Raw genomic sequence first — 24,100 nt, forward strand, 5'->3', positions numbered from 1 at the left:
CCTGTGTAATTGTACTTGCCTCGTGCATGCATTATTTCTCTTCCTTTGTATTAAGGGTTGATTTCAATTGCAAATTGAGTGTACTTCGTTCCAACTTACCGTCACGCGTCCTACCGACCTGCACCTCGCGGAGACACTGACTGATCAAATATAAATTCACAAATTGCTTCGAATAGACAGTGACAACAACCGTCGCGGGATCATTACGATGTCCTGCCTTCACCGGCAGCCACAGATGGTGTTGCAGTGCAATTGATGTTTCAGTACGGGACAGGGTGTCTAAAAAGTATTGACAAAAATACTAGAATATGTGTTTGTGTGTGCGTATGTATGTATGTATGTATGTATGTATGTATGTATGTATGTATGTATGTATGTATGTGTGTATGTATGTATGTATGTAGGCTATGACTTCCTGCGATAGGTAAGTTGTCTAGACCAGTAGTGTCAGAGTTGTAAGCTCCAAAACCGGTTGTGGAGCTAGATCGGAGCGTGAACTTGCTTATATCTGTGGAAACACCGGAGCACGCAACCAGTCTAGTGGAGCGCTCCGCTCCGTTTAGTCTCTGTCTAACAACGCTAGTCTAGACCTTCAGCCTGTCACTCAAGCGGTATGGATTGAAGTCCTGGTCGGGCCCGGTACTTTCCACTAAGGCTGCTATTACACTATCGAAGTTCTTTGACAAAGATATTTTATAAAATATATATTATAAAATGTATGACAGGGTAATGGATTTTCTTTTATGAAAGATCTTTTATAAAATGTAAGTGCATCTTGTTATCTTTGATAAAAGATTTCTATACCTTGAAACAAATATGGCGGAACGCAAATATAACTGGACTGTTGCTACCACAAAAATTCTGATATCGGAGTGTGAAGGAAATTAAATGTTGTAAATAAATAATTTGTATAATATAATAATATTTTATAATAATCTGTATAAATTTTCAAGTCCTCGCATTGTAGCTCTTCCAGTAAGTTCTGATGGATATCTCTCTTATCACGTTTTGCAACCACGATTTAACCCACAGGCTTTCTTTTTCTGTTTCTTTTTCAGTAAAATGTTTATATAGTATTTGGACTAATCGTAGCTAAACAAGCATAATACTGCTCTTACACACGGCATATTCTGATGACATTCATTTTGCATTTTGTTGTTGTTATTGATTAGGAAGGTGATATTGTGATACAGTTTTGAACTCGTCTTAATGTGTGTAATCAATGTAACATGATTAAAGCATGTAGTGCTATTTGAAAAATGGATGATGTCACGTGTATCTTGTACCATAATGTAGTTACACGGACCAAATCTCCACAGTCATGTTAGCCCCTCGTTCTAACATAACGCTCAAAAACAAAAATTCCAATACCCATCCAAACAAAAAAGTTATAATAGGTGCACAAGATAAATGGGACACCTTGTATACACGCACGTACGCACATGTGTATATGCATGCAAATAGCGTAAATAAAAACTTACGTGTAAACGTTCAGATTTTAAACATCCCTGCATCGTGCTGGTTACATGGTCAGGAAGGTCCTCATTGTAGGGTAGTCTAGTCTAGTGTTAGTCCAAATATATACCATAGAGAAAAAAATCATTTTCTCCATTGATATAAAAATAAATTATGGTTTATTTAACGCAACTGCCGAGGTTATATCAGCTTCGCCGGTCTGTCGGAATTTTGCCCCGCATGCCAGTAAATCTACTGACATGAGCCTGTCGCATTTAAGCACACTTAAATGCCACCGACCTGGGCCGGGATCGAACCCGCAACCTCGAGCACAGAATTACAGCGCTATACCAAATGCGCTACTGAGGCCGACTCTCCGTTGATATAAACGCCTTTACACCGCATTGGAGTCTAAGTCAGTAAAAAAAAAAAAAAAAGGAGGGATTAAATAAGACAAAGAAAGAAAAAAGAGGCTTTCAAATACAAGGGGGATTCATCAGATGACTGAAAGCAAGTAATGTGCTTTTAAACTAAGTTTTAATAGCCTACATTAGAAAATAATTCTAATCAGAAGTATTAGCTAAAATAGCACAAATCATGTAGCTTTAATAACTATGTTTGCTTACATTCATTCATTTATCTGTTTTAGTTATAACTGTAGTTTTTTATGAATTCGTTTAGTTCCTCTATCAAGATCCCTAATCCAAAACGACTGTAATAGATCTTCTCTACATGTTCAAGAAGTTTCCGTCAAACATTTTGGAACACCCTGCATCTATGTATTATGTATGCATGTAAATGTGTTTGCGGATATGTATGCAAAAATCTTACGGAGAATATATGGACCCGTCAGGGAACAAAACGAATGGAGAATACGAATCAATCAAGAGCTGCATATTCTTATTGGAAGACAAGACATAGATTTGTAAAATTCCAAAGACTGAGGTGGCTAGGACACCTATATACAATGCCGGATAATAGAATCCCTAAAAGAATGCTACAAAGGAGAATACACAATAGGAGGAGAGAATCAAAATTAAGATGGTCAGAGGGGTTACAAAGGACTTGGAAACTATGAGAGTAAGAGAATGGAAAGAACTAGTGGAGAATAGATCAAGATGGAAAGCTGTCGTCCAAGCGGCCAACCCCCCCCCCCCTACCCAGGGTTGTAGAGTGAAAAAATAAGAAGATGAAGATGAAGAAGAAGAAGAAGAAGAAGAATAGTATTGACAGTATTGTGTTAACAATTACTGTAAAGATTTATTGGCATGTAAAATAACTCCTGCGGGACAAAATTCCGGCACACCGGCGACGCTCATGTGACCTCTAGGCCTACAGTTGCTAGCTGTTAAACTTTTGCAAAGACATTGTACGGAGCAGAAATTTATGGGGAACGACACGAAAGCACATTATTACACAATAGCAATATCTCGAAATGGGGTTCACTGGCAGGGTTAGTAAGCTTATCAGCAACTGAAGTATTTATTGGTTCTAATGAGCAGTGGCGTATACTGGTTAAAGGGTTTGGGCTACCACTGACCCTATTATTACACAAAATATATTTTAAAATCCCTATAATAAAATTCCTTACATATTTATGTGAATTCCAGACGTCTTGATTGGGACGAAAATACGTTGATAACTTCGTCCTTGAAATTACAGTTGGGCCACTTGCAAAGTTTCTGTAGAAATGACTTTTCAATGGATATTAGTGCCAAGCCGGATAAACGTTCTTGCGTATGAGTTGATCTACAGTAGGATTTTATTCTCTTCAACGCAGAAAATGTTCTTTCTACCGATGCTGACGTAGCTGGTATTGTCACAATTAATGTTGCCAATTTAAGGACTTCAGGAATAACTTGGTTCAGCTGGTTTTCATATATGGCAGATAATATTTCATGGATAGGTTTGTTCGAAAAATCAAAGACTTCTGCTGAATATATTACACTTAATTCATTTTTCAAACGTACTTGATCAAAGTGACTGTTATAGGACTGAAATAATTTGTTTAGTGCCTCATTCGGGAAGTTTTCTCTATAAGCAGAACATTTTTGAGAATTTAGAAGATGTGTGAACTGAAGCTTTCCATAATCAGAAAATCTGTCAGTAATTTCCATGTGCATACGATCTAGTATGCTGTAGTACAGCTGCCTGTATTTCAATTCATCATCTCCCTTTCTTCGCTTTAATGGTGGTTCCTTGTATTGGCTGAAGAATTTTCATTTTCCATATTACTCCATATGGACGGAAACCCACTACGTCTGAACTCGGATGTAGTATTTTTTTTTAACTTTGATACCTCTTGCAAGTAGTATGCTATGTCTAGACTTTTTGCCTGAAGAATATTGTAGAGCACATCTGTATGTGCGAACACTCTAGCATAGACTTCAAGAAGAAATATATTCTGAAACTGTGTGAAAAAATTCAAATATCCTTGAGCCTGCACATTTACAGCATCATCCCAGTTTTCTTCAGAGTCATTACAAATGATATTTTTAAAGAAAGCAGTCCGTTTTTCTCTGTATTCCTTTACTGTACTATTTACAAGCCGAGATGTAAAATTCAATGTAGTTGGTGCTACTTTTGGGAGTTTCTTGTTCATAAATTCCGTGAGTTTTCTGATCTTTTAGGAGATGATGAGAAAAATGCAGCTAAACCCGACAGTGTTTTGAAAAAAATGCGGCATTCTGGAATGGATGAAGTAGTTTGTTGCAAAACTAAATTGAGAACATGGCTGTAACAATGGACAAATAGTGCTTGAGGATACTTTCCTTGAACTTTCATTTTTAAGCCAGTAATATTTCCCGCCATAACTGAAGCACCATCGTATGTCTGTGCAATTAACTTATTGCCGACATTGTATTCTGCTATAACACCTTCCACATGCTGAAACAAAGCAGCAGCAGTTTTGTCCGAACTGACATTTGTGAATCCTATAAACCGTTCTTGAACATTGGCAGTACTGTCGACGTATCTTAAAACAGTGGACAATTGACTCTGATTAGAGCAGTAACTTGTTTCATCAACAACAATGGCCACAAAAGGTTTTATGTTCTTTATCATAACCCCACTTATAGCAAATATTAAGTCATTATGAATTGCGAGAGAAGTACCACGAAATACTGTTGAACTCTCAAGATGATTGGCCAGTAAATGGTCAAATTCACTTAAGGAACTTAAATATTCAATATAATTTCCTATATTGTCTGATTCCACACTATCATTATGACCCCGAAAAGCCAATTCTTGTTTTCCTAGAAAGCAGACTGCGTTATAAGATGCAGTAAAATCTCCCGATTTTTTTTTCACAAGAGCATTGTGTTGGTTGATGTGTAGAGCTTTTTGCTTATCTAGCTGTAAATCAATTCTTGTCTTCCCAAAGTTTGCAAAGTTCATGCTACTACAAATATGAGCTTTTGATTTGTCGTATTCTAGGACTGCCGTTCGAAGGGAGTTCATATTAGAAAACCCCTCTTTTGACCACACATTAGTTTCGCGGCTAAATAACAAACATGGCCAGCAAAATAGTTTAGACAGTTTAGAAGTACCACACAACCAATTCCACTTACCATATGATGTTGAAGTGAAATGGCGTGTGTACTCTCGCTGTTTTTCTTTTACGTCCATGGACAAATTTAACTCAGGAGTTGGTTTTCCATTTTCACAATTTCAACTTTCTCGTTGTTATGTACGACGGTTAAAAGGCACTTTTAATAAACTTTCTATTACACAGTCATTTTCAACAAAAACCTCTCCAGAAACTTGTTCTGCCATATTTTTCACAATATCACTTAATTTGGAAATTAAAAACTTAATAATTCACAATTAATATAACTCTTAGACACTCGAACAAATCACAGATTTAAAATAATGCACTGCAAGAACACAATCACATTCATGAGCTAGCGTACTAAGCGTATTGCTGCTTCGCGCCTGCGAAGAAACCGATCACGAGAGCGGTAACTCGCCCGGCCTACATTGCACGATGGAAACAGAAGCGTGAGGGGGGGACGGGCAGTTGTGCCACAGAACAGCGTGCGCGGTACGGTCACAGGCTACCTCACGTAGCAAGCGGTTTCTCCAGCGATGCCGCCTTGACAACTTGTTTCTTTTCGAGAGCAGAGAGCGCATATACATCTAACAATTATTTTAATTTTAATTACTATGGTAAAACTAATAATACAAAATTATTACATTATGTTATATTATAAACTTTTCCTTTTGTAATTTCCTTGGGCTACCGCCGGTAGCCCCGGTAGTCCTCAAAATACGCCCCTGCTAATGAGTGTATCTTGTTTATGTTCCCTGTATTTATTACAAGATTAGCTCACTTGAAGGCCAAGCGCACCCAAATAATGGACATGCTTGTATACGTAATAGATTATTTATTTTAGTTAGTTATTTAACGGCGCTGTATCAACTGCTAGGTTATTTAGCGTCGATGAAACTGGTAATATCGAGATGGTATTTGGCGAGATGAGATAGAAGATCCGCCAAAGACTACCTGACATTCGCTTTACAGTTGGGGAATGTTATAAAAGCCAAAATCAGATAATCAGCCCAAGCCGGAATTGAACCCATGCCCGAACGCTGTAATAATTAAAAGTTTCATTTTAACTACAGAGACTATTAATGACAATGAAATTAGGACACGGCAAAAATGGAGGAACTGTGGCACAAAATACAGTGAATCAGATAATACTTTCCTCATAGAGCTTTTGCTGCCCTTTGTGATACAATCTATTCCAGAATATAACTGGGATCTCTTCATTGAGGATCCACTAAATAACGCACTGATCTACAACTGAGTGTATGAAAAATGAATTAATAAATTAATTAAATGACTATAAAATATAGTGATATATGCGTGCATATATGATGTTTAAAATTTGTCTCCATTTGGATTTAATAATTATTTATTTATTTTGTAATTTATTTAATGCACGCCCTCATTTATACGGCAACAGGATGATAAAAAATAATTTGCGAAAATTGATGTATTTGAAAGAATATTATCGTGGTCGATTTTAAGGTAAGAATGGAGGATAACAAATACCGAATCCTGAACTTCCAGAATACTAAGCCAGAAAGATACGCTTCGGTCTTCTTATTCAGTTTGTTGCTTTTTTGTTTCCAGTAATCTAAAGACAGGATTACTATGACACCGCCAAAATCATTCTTTTGTTTTTTTTTTTTTGCAGCCTTCATCATACAGTTTGCATTCTTGGCCGCCTTCTTCTGGTTGAACGTGATGTGCATTGACATTGCCTGGGCTTTCAGGTAAGTCCCGTGTTTTTCTTACGATTCATGTTTTAGCTACAGTATTAGCGGTTACATAAGAATAGAAATGAAGGCATTTCAGTGCATTAATTTCAACTAGCCTCTATAGTTTGGAATCTATACTAATAATGAATCTGTAACTGAAAATTTTCTGGTAATTTTCGCTTTTCCAAAAATAATTGGTGTCAACATATTATATAATTAATCATCCTGAAACCAAAAATCGTTTTTTCTTTTATTTTTGTTTGTATGTCTGTCTTAACTCTTAACGTCAGTAGTAAATCCGAAAACGTAATGCTAATTGACTGGTCTTCACCAAGGGCGTTTTATTTATAATGTTGCGGATTTTTCGTATTTTTTAAGCCCAAAGAAGCAATAGAGTTGACTGTTGAAACACAACACAACTGTGTAAAGTCTTATTTGTATGTATGTATGTATGTATGTATGTATGTATGTATGTATGTATGTATGTATGTATGTATACATTATAGCCTATAGTATCCTTGAGGTATTGACACGTCACGTTCTAAAATCAATTCTTGTAGGCTATTCCCCTCATGTACCAGTTCACTAATGGAATGTAAGAATCCGTTGAATTTCAACAAATCAGAGCCATCTAATAATGGAATATTGTCGGTTTAATATTGTGTTTTTGTCCTGTTGCTGATGATTCGCGTTTTTTAGAACTCAGAACATGTGTTTATATTAGGCGATCGTCACAGTGGCCATGACTAGACCAAGATAAGCACATGACTTCGATTCTCATCGTAGCCTGTCTTTCTCATTAGCCATGGGCACTTCATAACCTACGTAATAATAATAATAATAATAATAATAATAATTATTATTATTATTATTATTATCAAAGTCAGAAGTAATCAACGTCAATTTCCTAAGCATTAACCCTCCTGCTACCAAGAGGGGTGATAGGATTACCCCACTGACGATTTTTCAATAGACTATTATTTTCATTTCTCTCCATATTTCTTTTTCAAATTCCACATATTTGTCCGTTACATGTCTACTAACACTTTTAATTGAGTGGCTCAGTACCAGAGTTGCCTAAGCCACAATTACACTAAAAAAGTTATCAAAGTCTACACTCAGACCTCGCTTTTTAAAACTACAAGCTCTCAAATGGAAATTATTTCTCATTTACTCTAATCTAATATTTATCTAGTACATCTACTTTGGCACACATACAAATGACAATTTACAGTCATTTTATGCAGAAATCTGCGGCTAAAAAATTTGTGGTTTAGGCAACTCTGGCACTAAGCCACTCAATTAAGAATAACATAAACAATATTAATCTACTTTAAGATGTAATTAACATTATTCATGCGGGATGATCTTATTACCCCCCTTGGGTAGTCTGTGTCATGAAAATTCCGTGATATAAAATTCAATCTGTAGCTTAATATTCTTCATTTATGAGTTTGTCTGCTTCCAAATGACTTTTTTTTTTATTTACAACAATTTTTACATTTGTTATTTATATTATCAAGACCTATTGTTCCAAATGTTTTATTTTTTATTTCTGTGTGTTATGGTTTTCCTAAAAGCGATTTTCTTAGAAACCTTTTTTCGAAATGCTCGTTGTAGTACAAGTGGAGTTCGAATAGTTGAATTTCAACAAAGAAATAAAATTTATTTTATTACGTTTATATATTTATTTACTTTTAGAACGCAAAAGAATGTTTTTTTTGTTTTGTTTTGTTTTGTTCTGTTTTTTTATTTCATTTTATTATAAACAAATATTTGTTAAACCCTCATTGTTGTATAGAAGGTACCGTATTCGAATATTTAAATTTTAAGATTCAACTGAAATGGTTTCCAACTTTTTATATTACTGTGGCTTTCTTTCCTTGCAAATGCGTTTTTCACCATATCAGAACTATATAGCTTTGAGGAATTTGTCTTGAAATGAAAGGGAGACAAATTTAAATTTACTCTATATGTTACCTCATAGTATCAGCAGTGACATATCTAAGGTTCATTAAATTTGGTGTATGTTTTCAACTACATGAAACAAAAAAAAAATTGTAATCACTCTGTATTTTTAAAAATAGGATAATTATTTTATGTTTTTACATTTTCTGTAAGTCTATAGTCAATAATACATAAATTGTTTATATTCAAAATGCTTAACAAAGATCGGCATATGATTTTTATGGAGATAATCGTATTACTCCCCTTGGTAGTAGTAAGTTGTGAAAATCCTTGATAGCAGGAGGGTTAAGTACGTCATGGAATGTCACTTCCATATTAAAATTGCATAAATTTTCATACTTCTAAGCTTTATTAAGTTTATAAAAAGAATGAATATTTCAGTTATTCTGTTTTTCTTTACAAATGCGAATTAAATATTATACGATAGCTTATAAGTAAATAATATGGTTATTATATATTTTATTAATTGTTTATTTATTATTCTATTTGCGAAATAATCATATAAAATATCAAATGAGATTTTAATTTCCTTTATATCCTCTTGTGACGCCACTTATGATAGTACTACAGTCTAGTATATACAGTCACGAAGCTCAATACATAATAAATATACATCCATAGATAGTTGCTAACCACTAGGATCGCTGCTATCGCCTCATCACAGACAATGCGATATAGTAGGCCTACATGCACAGTCTATTGTTCCTAGTACCCTCATAAACTCGAGCTTCGTGACTGTATATACTAGATTGTGATAGTACTATTGTGAATTTAGAACATGTGGAAGCCACCGGCATATCTCAGTCGACTGAGGCGCTTACCTGCCGAATCGGAATTGCGCTCTGGTGTAGGGCTTTTTTCTGAGGATTTCCCCAACCGTAAGGTGAATGTCAGGTAATCTATGGCGAATCCTCGGCCTCATCTCGCTTTTATCAATTCCATCGACGCTGAATAATCCAGTAGTTGACACAGCGTCGTTAAATAACCAAGTAAAAAAATCATAAAAAAGAACACGTGGATTGGAGTAAACCTGATAATAATCTAGAAGTATTGAAATTAATAAATGAATAAATAAGCGAAACTGTCAAAATCAGAAATTTTATACTTTATGTTACTTTCTATAATGTTGCTGTTCAATTTATTTTTGGACATTCTCTTTTAGCAAGATGGTTTTTCAGTGAATAGGTTTTACTTTTTACTGAATTCGGGTTTCGTTATACGTTAGAATCATTTTTATTGAATTACCTGTATTTAATTGTTGTGTGTTCTGTGCGCTTCTTATAGTTAGTAGCATTAATTATTAATTTGTGAACTTCATGTCGTGAATACTGCATGGCTTTTCTGAGAAGGGGAGACGCTAGAGTATGGGGTCTTGGAAAATAATCAATATGTGATACCACTCAGCCATCACAAGGTGCATGTCATGCAAGAATTAGGTACTATTGGATTTCCATGTATTTTATACTATTCATTACAAGGATTCTATTATTATTATTATTATTATTATTATTATTATTATCATTATTATTATTATTATTATTATTATTATTTATTATTATTATTATTACTCAGGGCTTAGCAAGCTGGATTCTTGCTCCGAGGTTGCACTTAAACTTGAGTTCGAACCCCGCATGAACTGATTATTTGGTGATTTTTCCAAGATTTTTCCCTACTACAAAGCGAACGTCACGACAAAACTTTTGACTCACTCGCCTTATACCACTATCACCAATAAAATGCCATGAATGTTACATAACCGTGAAGTTTTGATACACCACCGCGTCGTTAAAACCGATTAAAAAAAATAATAATAATAATAATAATAATAATAATAATAATAATAATAATACATTTGTATGAATTGTAATAAAACAAAAATAAACTTGCAGAGTTGAGCAATTTAACAAATTACTTGTAGTCATGGTGACGTTTTAAATTATTATAAAATTGCAATGACATAATATGGCAGGAATCTGAAACAGCCACTACATGAAATAATAATTCTTCAAGCTTTTGTCTCGTCATAGTTGTCATGGTTACCTACCGATCGATTGCTATGAAATGCAATTTATGCAGTTGACAACGTGGGAATACGGGCTCATGAAAGTTCACATGCCATTCTTCGACATGAGTGCAATATGTGATGTACTCTTGCAAGAGACTAACTAATCGATCACTTTTCTTTCCTAGAAATACTTCCATATGTTGAAACTCTCTGCAGCACCACAGATTTTCAACGCCAATATAGTACTTCAACAAGGTAATACTCCTCGTCACTTTTTAGGCGGGAAATTTTAAATTAAACATCTTGACAGAGATGGATCGGTAGAGGAAGATACGGCCACCACGCTCTCCGGACCAAGCAAATTTTGCACAGTTACTCATTAACAACATTAACAATATGAAAGAGCGAATCAATTAAGCTATCACATCACTCACTGCCGGTGTTTGTGGTCGTGTGTGACAGGAATTGGAGTGCCGCGCTGCCAGAAAAGTCCATACTGAACTCCAGTAAATACACGGTAAAAGTTTGGAGAGCTCTTCTTGCATTTAGTGGCTATTTCACATCTCCATCATGTTTCGTTACAATTTTATTACATTATTCTTGAAATCACAACCGTGACTTTACGGAGATACTGTCTATACGTGCTTCAATATCTCTTGGTCACGTGGGCTGTCGGGTTTCCTGCACGCGTCATGTTCACGTCACGCGTCTAACCATCTTCGGAAGTCAAGTTGGCCGAGCACGACTGGACAGAGTCGCGACAATCTCAGATGAGAAGCGGAGACCGGAAAGACACGTGGCCATGGTCTGACTGTCAGTTGAATTATTATTCACACGCGTTCTTGTTATATCGTTACACTTACCTTCTTCGTTACTTATTCACTGTTTAATACGCCTTTTTTTTCTTGAATACACACTTTGTAACACAGTTTACTATACTTAGGGATTTAACATGGGAAATCAGTTACTGAATGTTTTTTTTAGTAGGTTATTTTACGACGCAATATCAACATCTTAGGTTATTTACTGTCTGAATGAGATGAAGGTGATAATGTCGGTGAAATGAATCCGGGGTCCAGCACCGATAGTTACCCAGCATTTGCTCATATTGAGTTGAGGGAAAATCCCATAAAAAACCTCAACCAGGTAGCTTGTCCCAACCGAGATTCGAACCCGGGCCACCTGATTTCTCGGCCAGACGCGTTAACCGTTATTCCATAGGTGTGGACCCCTTATGTTTCACAGGGAAATTTTATAAGGGAAAATGTTGAAGGACTAAAAAATACATGGAAATGCACTAACAAATATTTTATTTTCTTGATAACTTCAGAGGAATTAATTAAATAAAACTCTAAAATATAAGTTCATTTGATTTATTTAATAGTATACTTTTTGTTTCTTCTACAGTCGATTTATTTATTTGTTTATTTATTTATTTAATTATTTATTTATTTATTTATTTATTTAACATCAAGTTACACGGAAGTTGTGGAAATAACACAAAGTTAAATAAAATTGTTAATACACTATATAGGAAAAATTCAAAAGCAAATAATGAAGTTAGGTAACTGGTGTAGCTCAGTCGGTTAAGGGGTTAGGTACAGCTTACAGCAGTAAAATTTAGGAAATATTCAACATTTTTTTCCCTCCATTACTCTATCTTGTACAATAATAAAAATTAGTATGTGTAAAAAACTGTCTTTCTACTACATAAAGAAAATTTTTTACGATTTAAAAAAAATTATTGACATTCTTTTTTTCAAAACTTAATTCACTGTGCAGTGATGAAGCGTTTCCCACATAACTAAAAAACTATCCAACATTCTCTGATGAAATTTTGTATGTGTATTTATACATGTCACATCTACAATATGATGCAAGATCACTTCTCTACCTTTGACAGATTGTTTGATAAAAAATAAATTCATTTAAAAATGGTCAAATATCAATATTTTCTTCTAACACAAAATAAAAAAATATATATTATTTATTAAGAAATGTAGTTGAAAGAGCATGATATTGTAAATATGAGTTTCAACAATAAAATAAAAGAGAGAGTACATGAAAAAGTTAACAAATTTATGAGTTATGATGGAAACGCTTCATCACTGCACAGTGAACTGCCACCATTTTGAATTTTGAAGAAAAAAGTATAAATAATTTTTTTAATCTTAAAAATATTTTTTTCATATAGCAGAAGGACAGTGTTTTACACAAACCAATTTTCATTATTGTACAAGGTACAGTAATGGAGGAAAAAAATATTGAATATTTCCCAAAATTTTACTGCTGTAAGCTGTACCTAACCCCTTAAGGCGCTTGCCTACCGATCCGGAGTTGTGCTCGGGCGCGTGTTCTATCCCCGTTTGGGCTGATTAGCTGGTTGGGTTTTTCCGAGGTTTTCCCCAACCGTAAGGCAATGATCAGGTAATCTATGACGAATCCTCGGCCTCATCTCGCTGTCACCAATTCCATCGATGCTAAATAACCTCGTAGTTGATACACCGTCGTTAAATAACCCAGTAAAAAATTAATAATGAAGTTACATTTTATAATTGTATTTAATTAATTCTTATGAACTTATTAAGAAAATAAAATAGTTTGTGTATTTCGATGTATTTTTAGTGCCTTAAAACTTTTCCTTATATAATATTTTCTTGTGAAACACACAAGGAAGATAGGATTTAGAAATAATTCATTCCCATATTAAATACCATGACTGAGCGAACACAGTATAAACAGGGTGATTCGAAATACTATCGAGAGAACAAACCGATCATTTTTTAAAAGAGGATCCAAGTCCGGAAGCACATACTGTAGTTTGAGCGCTGTGGGGTTTCAAAATAATATGACAACGCTCCGGATATGTTATGGGAGTGCGTTCCAGTTTTATAAAGAGCATGAGAATGTACATTAAATTACAAAAAGGGATTCCAATTGTCGACCTCCAACTTGATTAAAAAAAACCGACAACGCGCAAAATGTGGTGCGGGCACCGAACTGACTGTTTTACGAGAGGGAACTCATGTCCGAAAATACGCAGTTTGGCCGCAGTGGAACGTCAAAGTTTGTTAAGACTGTTTTTGGCGTCGTTATACAACTCATTAGCCGTCAGCGCAAGGTGGATATAGTTATACAGTGCGTTTCAAAGTCACGCATATTTTCTGCTACAGCTAAATAAAAATGTAAAAAAAAAAAAAACATTTCCATTTAATTGTAGCAGAAAATATGCGTGACTTATGCAACATACTGTAGCCTTTATCTGCAATACAGTATATCAGTGATGTCAAAGCAAGCGCATTTTTCTGACCTTGACGACGTGTGCGGGCAGCAAGCACTAAGTATGGAAAGAGGAAGGGTTGTGTATATGAATAAGCAACCTGTTGGATTAAGAAAACAGTGGTGCACAAACTTCAAACGGAACGTGAAATTTTATGTCGTTACTTTTATATGGCTTCTTTCTGTTTAATATTATCTATATTATCTGTAAAAAAAAAGTACTAACACTGATTTCTTAATATTGCACTTGTGTTTTAAATCTTAATAACATAATATTGAGTTAAGAAGGAATATTCACTTAAATTCCATAGTAGTATAATATTATACTGTATTAAGTGGATGAAACACATCATTCATAAAGAAAGTGATTGAGTATGATATAACTTGGAATTTAAATTGATGGTATCTTTAGCCTTACAAAAGTAATCAATAAACTAATCAAAACAATATTACAGTACAAAGCAAAGTTACCTAGGTACTGTATCTGTTTTAAATGTAACTAATATTACATAACAAAACTCTTATCGCATTATGCTTTTAAGGTGATATTTGTGAGCAACTTCCTATCATCAGAATATTAAACTATTTTCTCGAAATCTGCTGAAGCTATGGAGCTGACATTTTTACAACACATGGGCACGTATCTTTTGCTTATGATGTAACAGTAGTTGCTTTGTTAATTCATTTGCTTACAAACAATTTCCATGCGAATATTTTCAAAATTTTCAATACACTATCTTCAGTAATACGTATATACGGTATATTAGATTTATGAAAACATTCTGTAAGGCTACTAAATAAATAGGCATATACCTGAAAATTTCACTTTTCTATACGAAAAGTTGAGAAAATATTTCTTTTGAATAAAAAAATCAAACTTGTGAAAAATGAGCATTAAAATTAAAACTTACATTCTTATAATGCACTTATACTTCTCAGGCAACTCTAAAAATTAACATGGATACAGTTTTAATAAGTTCTCTTCCCTTTATCTATTGAATCAGTGCTGGCCATCCCTGAATATAACTCGACCAAGCGGCATATACCACCTCTTTCGTCTGTCTCTTTCCTTTCCGCTGTAAAGCGCTCAGGCTCTCCTGGGCTCTAAAGAGCGCTTGCTCCTATGGGCATCAATTGACATGCCTGCAGTATATTATGTACTTATATTATAATCCCGAATTAATAGCAACTTTAAGTAAATTTAAGGTTGTCAAATAGTATTTATATTAATAAGGGGTTCGCCCAATTCAGATCTTTGTGAAAGAGGTTCGCGAGTCGAAAAATTTGGGAACCACTGATCTAGATCATAATCCTAGACTAGACGTCCGATGTACGGTGTTGGTCAGGCCGTGATGTTTCATTGTAACATTCATAGCAACAGTTGTGGCAGAAAAGGTCGCAGTTTGTTTATTTCTCGAGGTTCTCCCTTTACCCCAATATAGTCATGATTCATTCCGTCATTTCTTCATACCATCATAAATTCTCCGATCACCGGTTGTCGAAAGTGCGAAGGGGGCTGGTCCACAGGGCATGGGACCTTGGAAACACTGCGGACCTTGGCGCTGTCGGCAGGTGTGGGTGATCATGCGCCTAGTTGGAGGTTAGCACAATATGTGGGCAATGGCTGCAGTGCTGGATAATAATCACTCCCCTATAAAAAGTGTATCGTCGTCCTTCTGGCAGAAATTACTAAGTCCAAAATTGTTGTTTTGAGTTAGCGATTTTAAAGTTTTATCAAATTTTAAAAATCTATTTTGCCATAATTTAACCTATTTTTTCTTTTGGTTACACCACCTAGTTAATTTTATCGGCATAAATGTGAAGTTGTTGTCATGTAGATACGCATTATTTCTTAAAATATCCAAAATAATGGACTTCGTCTATTTTGGACTTAGTGACTTCTGCCTGAACGACGACGATATATATTATAACAAGAAAAAAACAGTCAAGTCGATTCAGAGTAAATAGCCATTTTGTATAATTTAAACAAAAAGGTTTCAAACAGACTACAAAATAATTATTACTCATATTTAGCAAGAATTATTACTTTTTATGAGCAGGCATATTTCTATGGGTTCCGCGCCGTAGCGTCGTGGTCTAAGGCATCCTGCGTTAGGACTTGCGTTACAGAATGCGCGTTGGTTCGAGTCCTCATGGGGGAAGACATTTTCTCATGAAATTTCGGCCAGTGTATGGGACCGGTGCCCACACAGCATCGTGATGCACTTGGGGAACTACGATAAACAGCGAAATCCGGTTACGAAAGCCAGCTAACCACATGGTGCCTCCATTCCTCTTGGATGATCGTCCATCTCTGCTTCGGCATGTGGCCGTGAGGTCAGCAGTCGGCTGGTGGGCCTGGAACCTTAAAGGGCTGTAGCGCCACGGATTATTATTATTATTATTATTATTATTATTATTATTATTATTATTATTATCATTTCCGGTTTCGCAAACCAGCTATAACGGCTGGGAAGATCATCGTGCTAATCACACGATACCTTCATTCTAGTTGGATGATCGTCCACCTCTGCTTCGGCATGTGGACATGAGGTCAGCAGCCGCCTGGTCGGTCTTGGCCCTTCATGGGCTGTAGCGCCAAGGATTTAGTATTATTATTATTATTATTATTATTATTATTATTATTATTATTATTATTATTATTATTATTATTATGGCGACTCAATCGCAAGTTTTGGGTAGAAAAAATCCTTGTACGTTTCTATAAATAAGATAGTTCCGTGTGAGCTATGCTTCCTCGAGCTTCTGTAACTAATTGAGTCTTATCTTATATCGTCAAATTTCTACGCCGGTGCTAGAAGTTTCGAAGCAACCAAGGCTAACGAAGTAATTACGAAATCTGTTACTGCGCAAACAAACAAGCAACATCAAATCTGAATAAAAAAACTCAGTGAGGAAGGGAAAACAATTCTTTAATCTGTAGTCCCGATGTCTACTTTTTTCCTCTTTTCATTCTTTTCTTTCGTCTCCTTTTTCGTTCCTACCTTTTTTTCCAAACTTCTTTAAGTCATTGCACACCAGTGTTGCATGTTTCTATTTCCTTTCTTTCATTCTCTCTTAATTAATTTTTTTTCCTATTTTCTTTATATCTCCCCTCATTTCTTTCCGTCTTATTCCTTCTTTTCTTTCTCTCTTCATATTCTATCTTATTTTCCCCTTTTCTCTTTTTACATTTTTATCTCTCCCTCCATACCTTAAACTTTTCTCTTTTCTTTCTTCTATTTTTCTTCCTATTTTATTTCTCTCTTTCTCTTTTCCTTTTCTCTATCTTGTAACTGTTTTCTTCCTTCCAAATCTTCGTTCTTTCCCCCTCCCTCCTTTTTTCAGTTGTTTTTTTCTCCGTTTATTTAGATTATATAATCTCTCTTATACTTTGTATTTTACCTCAAACACGTAGCTTCACGATTGTCACATTCTTCTCTGACACCATATTTGAATCGTGCTATACGTCACACCTTGCACCCTTGAGACCCACTCAGGCTTTGAACAGAATCGAAACGCGTCATCGCACATGCGCACTCCACTTGCTGATGCTCGTATGTTTACTTTGCTTTGCGCAATGTACTTCAAGAATGCTACAGCTTTGCGACTCTTGTTAAATTAATAACTGGTTTTCTTCGAGTTCAGTATTCGTAGAATTCCTTCTCGAGCTCAGTGCTTCACCTTTTATCGACTTTTTTTTATTAACGAAGAATAACTTACGCAGTAATATATTTCCTTTCAGTAGATCTGTTTTCATCTGAAATAGTTTGTCAGTTATGAAGTCCCTATTCACGGTTTTGGGATATTATTCCAATGATAATGAGAGCTGTAAAATGAAATTAAAGTAGCGAAAATGAAATATTGTCAAGGCAACATGAACTTCCAAACATGCAATTTTCGCCGTGAGTTCAATGTTCAGAGACACGGTAGGATTCCTTCGAGGAACACAATAGTGAGTTGGTTTAACATGTTTAATGCCAGAGGCACTTTTCATGATAATGGGCGTTATGTTCGTACTCCAGAAAATACCCAAGGAGTGAGATTGGCTGTGCAACGAAGTCCGTCAAGATCTGCAGTGCGACATGCTGCGGCCTTGCGAATATCTGACAGGACAGTTCGTCGGATATTGCACAAGGCCCATACTGCCAGAGACACGCTGCGATTGTTGAGAAATCTCTTCCCAAGACGCATAATTTCTCGGTTTGGAGATATCAATTGGCCGGCTCGATCCCCAGATCTAACAGCTCCTGACTTCTTTTCGTGGGGACACCTCAAAACAAGAGTGTTTCAAACCAGACCACACTCTATCCAGGATCTGAAGAACAGGATACAGGCTGAAGTGCAAGAAATCAACGAAACCCCAGGTTTATTGCAAGTGTCATGAACAATTTTCGTGTAAGATTACAACAGGTCATAAGATACCATGGGGATCACTTGAAGTGTGTAATTTAAAAAAAATGAAGACTTTGCAATAAATTGCATTATTCAAGCTACATACTGTGTTATTTTTTTAATTTTAAAACCTTATAGTTCCTTTACAACAGCACGTTGAAACCTTCGGAACCAAATGCCGGACCCTGTATAATGTACTGTACTTATTTTTTCCTTTAAAGTCTCTTTCGAAGTACATAACATTTCAGATTATGTGGCAGTAAAAGAAATGGAAGCATGGGAAATTAAGAGAACAATAGAGCACAAGCACAAGATAACCGACACCACAAATCTCCCAGAATTGTTGAAAATCGAATTGAGATCCTTAAGGTGGGGATTCACCAGATAATTATTATGCCATGGATAGATCACTTCGCTTTTGTTATTCCTTTCGGAAATGTCTTGCTTACTGGTTACTAATAAGCTTTATGCAACAGTTTGAATTTCACAGCGAGTCATTTGTTAGCGTCTCCTTGGACACGAGTCAACATCTGCTAAAATCGTTAGCATCTCTGAAGTAAACTTTAAATCGTTTTGTACAAATATTTGCGTCATTCTGTTACTTTTTTTTTTTTTTTGAGCAAACAAAACATTGGCTCGAAGCAGTTTCCCCGAATGCCTGCGAAGGCAATATATCCAAAACATTCTGATTCGAATATCCCATGGAATCTCTTTACAAAATAATATAGGTTAGCTAGACGTTTTCCTCTTCCGAGACCCCGTGTTCTTATTTCGTAAATACCAAACAGATCAAGTTTTCTCTAAATTTTCCAATTTTCTCTTGCTGTCATTACACAATTTCTCAGAAAAATCGCTATCTATTCCATTGATGCAGAATTTAACGGAATACTGCTGCATTTTGTATCTCCCAATAGGTTCATCAGGGGCCCCTCACTGTAAAACATCGTACAAGACTATAACAACGCAAAGGAGTCCTCAAACAATTAATTGCTGTACTGTAGCTACAGAAGCAAATGAAAATATCCCGTAAATATTATCATTTATCCGTCTGTATTTAAGTAATGTCAAACTTGCATTAACTTGCTAAAGTTAGTACACTTGTATTGTGCACCAGTCTGTTTTGCGTCCGTATTAAAGCGCTACTGAATAACATTATTTTATATGCATATTCCAAATCCTCTCATGGATTATAGTGAACTATTCAAAATAGGTATGGGACTCCCCTTGTGTATAGAAGTTGATTCGTTCACATTGCCATTTTATCGGACATGGTGTAAGCATTTCATGGAGACCGAAGCAGAATTTTCGTTCTACAAAATCCTTTCATTTTTTCTGTCAATGTAGGTCGAATATTGTGATTTTTGTAGATCAAATGTTTAATATTTTAATAATGTTTCCTAGTGTGTTTAACCTTCCTGAAACCTCTACCAATGGTAATGAATGTGAGTGTAGGTAGGCCTGTTATTTTTTCTGTCTTATCTTGACTGACTTTGCCAACATTCACCCATATTGTGGCATCACTAGAACGATTATTTGGTTGAACGTTGAATTTATATTAAGTGAAAGTCATTTTCCAACAGTACTGTGGCAAAATACGGTGTGCAATTGGATAAGCAAGAGATTTTAGGAGATGAAAATCAGTTTGTAACACTTTTCCATATTACACTCATTGACTGTTCCATCTTGCCCACCAGATGAGGGCAAAATGGAAATAATACACTTTCAGCAAATTAAGCTGTTTGGGAGAGAATTATTTATTTGATTTCTGTAAAATTTCATACAAATGTAGTAGGCCTACTGATATTAAATTTAATGTAATGACAAACGAATTGTTTCAAAGTTGATCTTGTGCTTCTACTGTTGAACTCAACTTAACCTTTCCATCTTACCCCCCTCTCCCCTAACCGCTTAATTTAAGTGATAATATCTTGAAAGTATTTCCCTGAAGAGGATGATATAAAAAATATGAAGATATATTTTCCTGGCCTAGTCGTAACAATAGATGGCGCACCTGTGGAATGTAGTGCGGAACTTAAATAAGATATCAGTGTTTTAACTTTCAAGCGTTTTAGAATATTTCTTTTGATTGTATAAAATGAAGGACAAAATACGTTAAGCTTATATGCTAAATTAGTACCTAATAGCTTTTATTCTCATTAGTTTACATACAAAATAAATACAAACTATTATAATTTTTATAGTAAACATTTCAAGTATTTGAGAAACAATACATGTCCACGAACTTTAGAGCACCCCGGCGCTCTGAAATAGGCCTCATATTAAAAGTTGCTTTAAAATATCTAGAAATATTGGAATTCAAATAAAAAATTACTTTAAAAAGATAAGAGCGTAATCCAAAATTTATAAGCTGCAGGGATTTTTTTTTATTTTTGCAATTTTCTGAAAACGTATAATATCTATGTGTGATTTTTCAAATAACAGATTCAATTGTGGGTTAACATCAAGAATAATCCGAAAGAAACACTCCAAAATATCAGTGGGGTGCCATCCTATGGAGATGTCCGCGAGGTTTCAGGCATAGAATTATGTCAACAAATTCATATGATGAGAACGGAGTAGTTTTGGCTCATGATAGTTCGAAAGAAATAAAGATTTTGAACAAGTTTTCAAATTTTACATAATTCATACACGGCATACGGTTCACAGAGACATCATATGTTAGGTTCGAAATCGATTGTGCTCGGAAAGACATGGAAACTATGGTCACATAGCCGCGCAAGTACTGGTTTTTATACCCCAAAGTGAGTCCCTACCTCTTCCGCTATTAACGCAGCGTGCGATCGAAACTTTCACAGTCGTGTACCCACATCCTTACTTTTCCGAACCGTAAGCTATATTATGTCATTCTCGGTTTTCACTTCGTCCGACTCCGTGACAAAGTTTCTGCGTTACACATTTTTCGTTACACCCAACTCCTTAATATCATTTCTGAGGAAAGCTAGGATAGATTTAATTCTAGAACAAACGATTTTCTGTTGAACGGTACTTATCCGACCGTCTATGATGCGTACATTTCGAGTTATGAGCGCTCGAGCACGGTGCGCCCCAAATCACTTTCGCTAGGAACGCAGCACGCCATCGAAACTTTCACAGTCGTGTACCCGCATCCTTCCTCTTTTGAATCATTACGGCGTTCGCAGTTTTCACTTCGACTCGGTGACAGTGATGTTTCTGTGTTATACATTTTCATTACTCCGATATGTCACCTCTGAGAAACGATCGAATAGATGAGCCGACTCTACGTGACACTCTTGGAAATTATTTTAATAAATTGTACAAATGCAGTTCTGAGATTTTTATCGAATACAGGACTTGACAGATGACTAAGTTTTGTAATGACCAGTTTTTACTTATCCTCTGGACCCTTTATATCCGGAGGTTACATTTGTTTAATATGATATGATATATTTATTCCACCAGCTTACATCGGTCGTGATGGCCCTTCACATTTCTGTATACAGTGCCATCACTCCCTTGGATACATAACATTCTGCTTACGCTTTTTCTAAACCTCCGGCTATTACATATAAATGATCCTGATCACTTTTCTATCGCGTCCCTCATCTCTGTTTCCCTTCCCTCTTCTTATATTTACCCTTCCCTTTCCTAGTTATCTATCTTATTCTTACTAATCTCATTTAACTAAACAATGACTTCTCTCAATCTCTTATTAATTGTTCCGAACATTGTTTATATTTGTTGAACTCTTCAATAGTTGTTAACTTATTTATTCACTTGAATCACTCACATTCACTAACCACTAATTCCCATTAATCTAATCTGTATATTTTCAGACGAAGTAGTTTCTACAGTTTATTTGTTTAATATATGTTTTTAACAAATTTGACATTCGGACCTTTTATATCCGAGCATTTTATAAATGTGCCACATAATTTATTTCGGGTGGCATTTGTTTTACTGTTTCTTTTTAAATACTAGCTAGGGTGTGAGACCTGCTCACTTTTATATTTTTTATGCATCACCGTGTTGAAACTGCATTTGTGAACCTCGTTTTAACAGTGGCAACGCTTTTTAGATCTTTTAAGCATTCTGGTTATTGTTCTGTGTTTCTGTTTTGTGAAATATTTTAGATAAGGGCGCAAATAGCCACAGTAGCCGACGCGCCCTTTTTTAAACCCCACAAATTCGAATAGATGTAACTTAATTATACTTCAAAATGTTGACAAGGGTATACATGTTGTTAAAGATGAAATATCGTTAAGCTCTAAAGTCTATTTATTTTAATTTCGCAATTCCATCTGTCTTATTCTTTCAGAATGCTCATTTCATAACATTTTTCTTTTTCTGAAAAATACTCATATAGAAAGAAGTGCATACGTTCCTCGACAATAAGAAGTCCATGACCAAGTCTATATGAAAGTAGCCACATTATTTCAACTATTATATATTATGTCGTCAATCACATCTTGTTTCAGCGGACTGCGTCCTCCCCAAGGCAGCGCTCTGGAGCGGGACCACAAGAAGTTCATCCTGTACTCTGTGTACGCTTGGGGCACAGCCGGCCTGATATCCGTCATCACGGCAGTGGTGGAGTTCGTGCCGGGTTTGGCTGATGACTCTCCCTTCAAACCCAACTTCGGTCGCCGTTCCTGCTGGTTCGAGAGTAAGTTTTCATCTGAATGTTTTAACTTTAATCCCCATTGGACTATTTCAAAGGTTTCCTAGACCCATTGTTTAACTTCTCAAGTGTATTACATTTCTTTATAACGTTGTTCTTTATTTGTATAATCCCCTCTGAATGAGGTTCTGGCTGATATGTAGTCTTAGAAAAAAAATGACCGGCTGCCATACGCTAAGTCCTCTTCGGAAAACTTCGATTGATTCCGTGAGAGCGTAGGTTTACACGTGAAGGAATTTCTTATGCACGACTTCACTCTGTATAATCCGAGCGTTTAGTACTCAGGGGTGTCAAAGAGGCGTTTTCTTTTCAAGAGATAAGATAAGAGTTTATTGATTAGACCTTTTCAGATGCCGCTCCAATCACAAGAAGCGGTAACATATGTCTATAGCTCGCGCAAGGAACAATTACCGAAAAACAGTGGTGGCGTTACTGTCTGTTTTACGTGTGTATGTAGGCACGCCGAGGGAGCGAGAGGTACGGGGCGATGGAAGTACTGCCTCTTCCAAGAAGATGAATGGATGGGGACATCGTCTGTGGAAATGAAGAGCGTAGCAAGAGAAAAATTCGAAGCGAATTAAAGGCGCAACATTATGTTTACGAATAAAATAATGATACTCTGCGAGGGGAACGCTCCATCACTACATAATAAAATAAACGCACTTGGAATAAGACACGTATTCACATGCAGTGGAGCTGAAACTAAAACCGTAATGTAACTATCACAATACAAGACTGATTCTATCGATGTCGTTTCTCTTCCGACTGTACTCTTGAATATCATTCAAGTTATCTAGTAACTTTTCCTGTCGCCCGCTCTTCCTTATCGAATTGTTTCGTTCGCATTCCTATCGTCGGTAATCCCTGCTTGCGAGACTATACCAATGATGCGTTAGCAATTGTAATTGACGTTCTCATATCTACTCCACGTGCAGTAAAACTAATGTTATCATATCTGGAGTTGATTGATGGCGACAAAAAAGGTTAGAATTTTAATTAAAAGTAATCTTATAACTTAAAATTTATTCACTGTGAATGGTTATAGTAGACATCAATGTAATGATGTCGGTATA

General features: G+C 35.7%; 2 protein-coding genes across 5 annotated transcripts in view; one reads left to right on the forward strand and one right to left on the reverse strand.

Moving 5' to 3' along the window:
• The window catches only part of LOC138706245 (CXXC-type zinc finger protein 1-like), a 103,180-nt gene extending 102,926 nt beyond the window's left edge, over window positions 1-254 (reverse strand). For 2 of the 3 annotated variants that reach the window (XM_069835304.1, XM_069835298.1), the window contains exon 1: window positions 100-254. The gene's annotated coding sequence lies outside the window, so the exon portion shown is untranslated. The remainder of the gene's footprint in view (window positions 1-99) is intronic. The other variant, XM_069835303.1, reaches the window with a different exon arrangement.
• The window catches only part of LOC138706244 (probable G-protein coupled receptor Mth-like 3), a 78,999-nt gene that overhangs the window by 49,197 nt on the left and 5,702 nt on the right, over window positions 1-24,100 (forward strand). For both annotated transcript variants that reach the window (XM_069835295.1, XM_069835296.1), the window contains 2 exons: window positions 6,657-6,735; window positions 22,825-23,012. In XM_069835295.1, coding sequence (XP_069691396.1) covers window positions 6,657-6,735; window positions 22,825-23,012 — 267 coding nt within the window. The remainder of the gene's footprint in view (window positions 1-6,656; window positions 6,736-22,824; window positions 23,013-24,100) is intronic.

This window comes from Periplaneta americana, chromosome 9 (genome assembly GCF_040183065.1).
Source record: "Periplaneta americana isolate PAMFEO1 chromosome 9, P.americana_PAMFEO1_priV1, whole genome shotgun sequence".
NCBI classification, from domain to species: Eukaryota; Metazoa; Arthropoda; class Insecta; order Blattodea; family Blattidae; genus Periplaneta; species Periplaneta americana.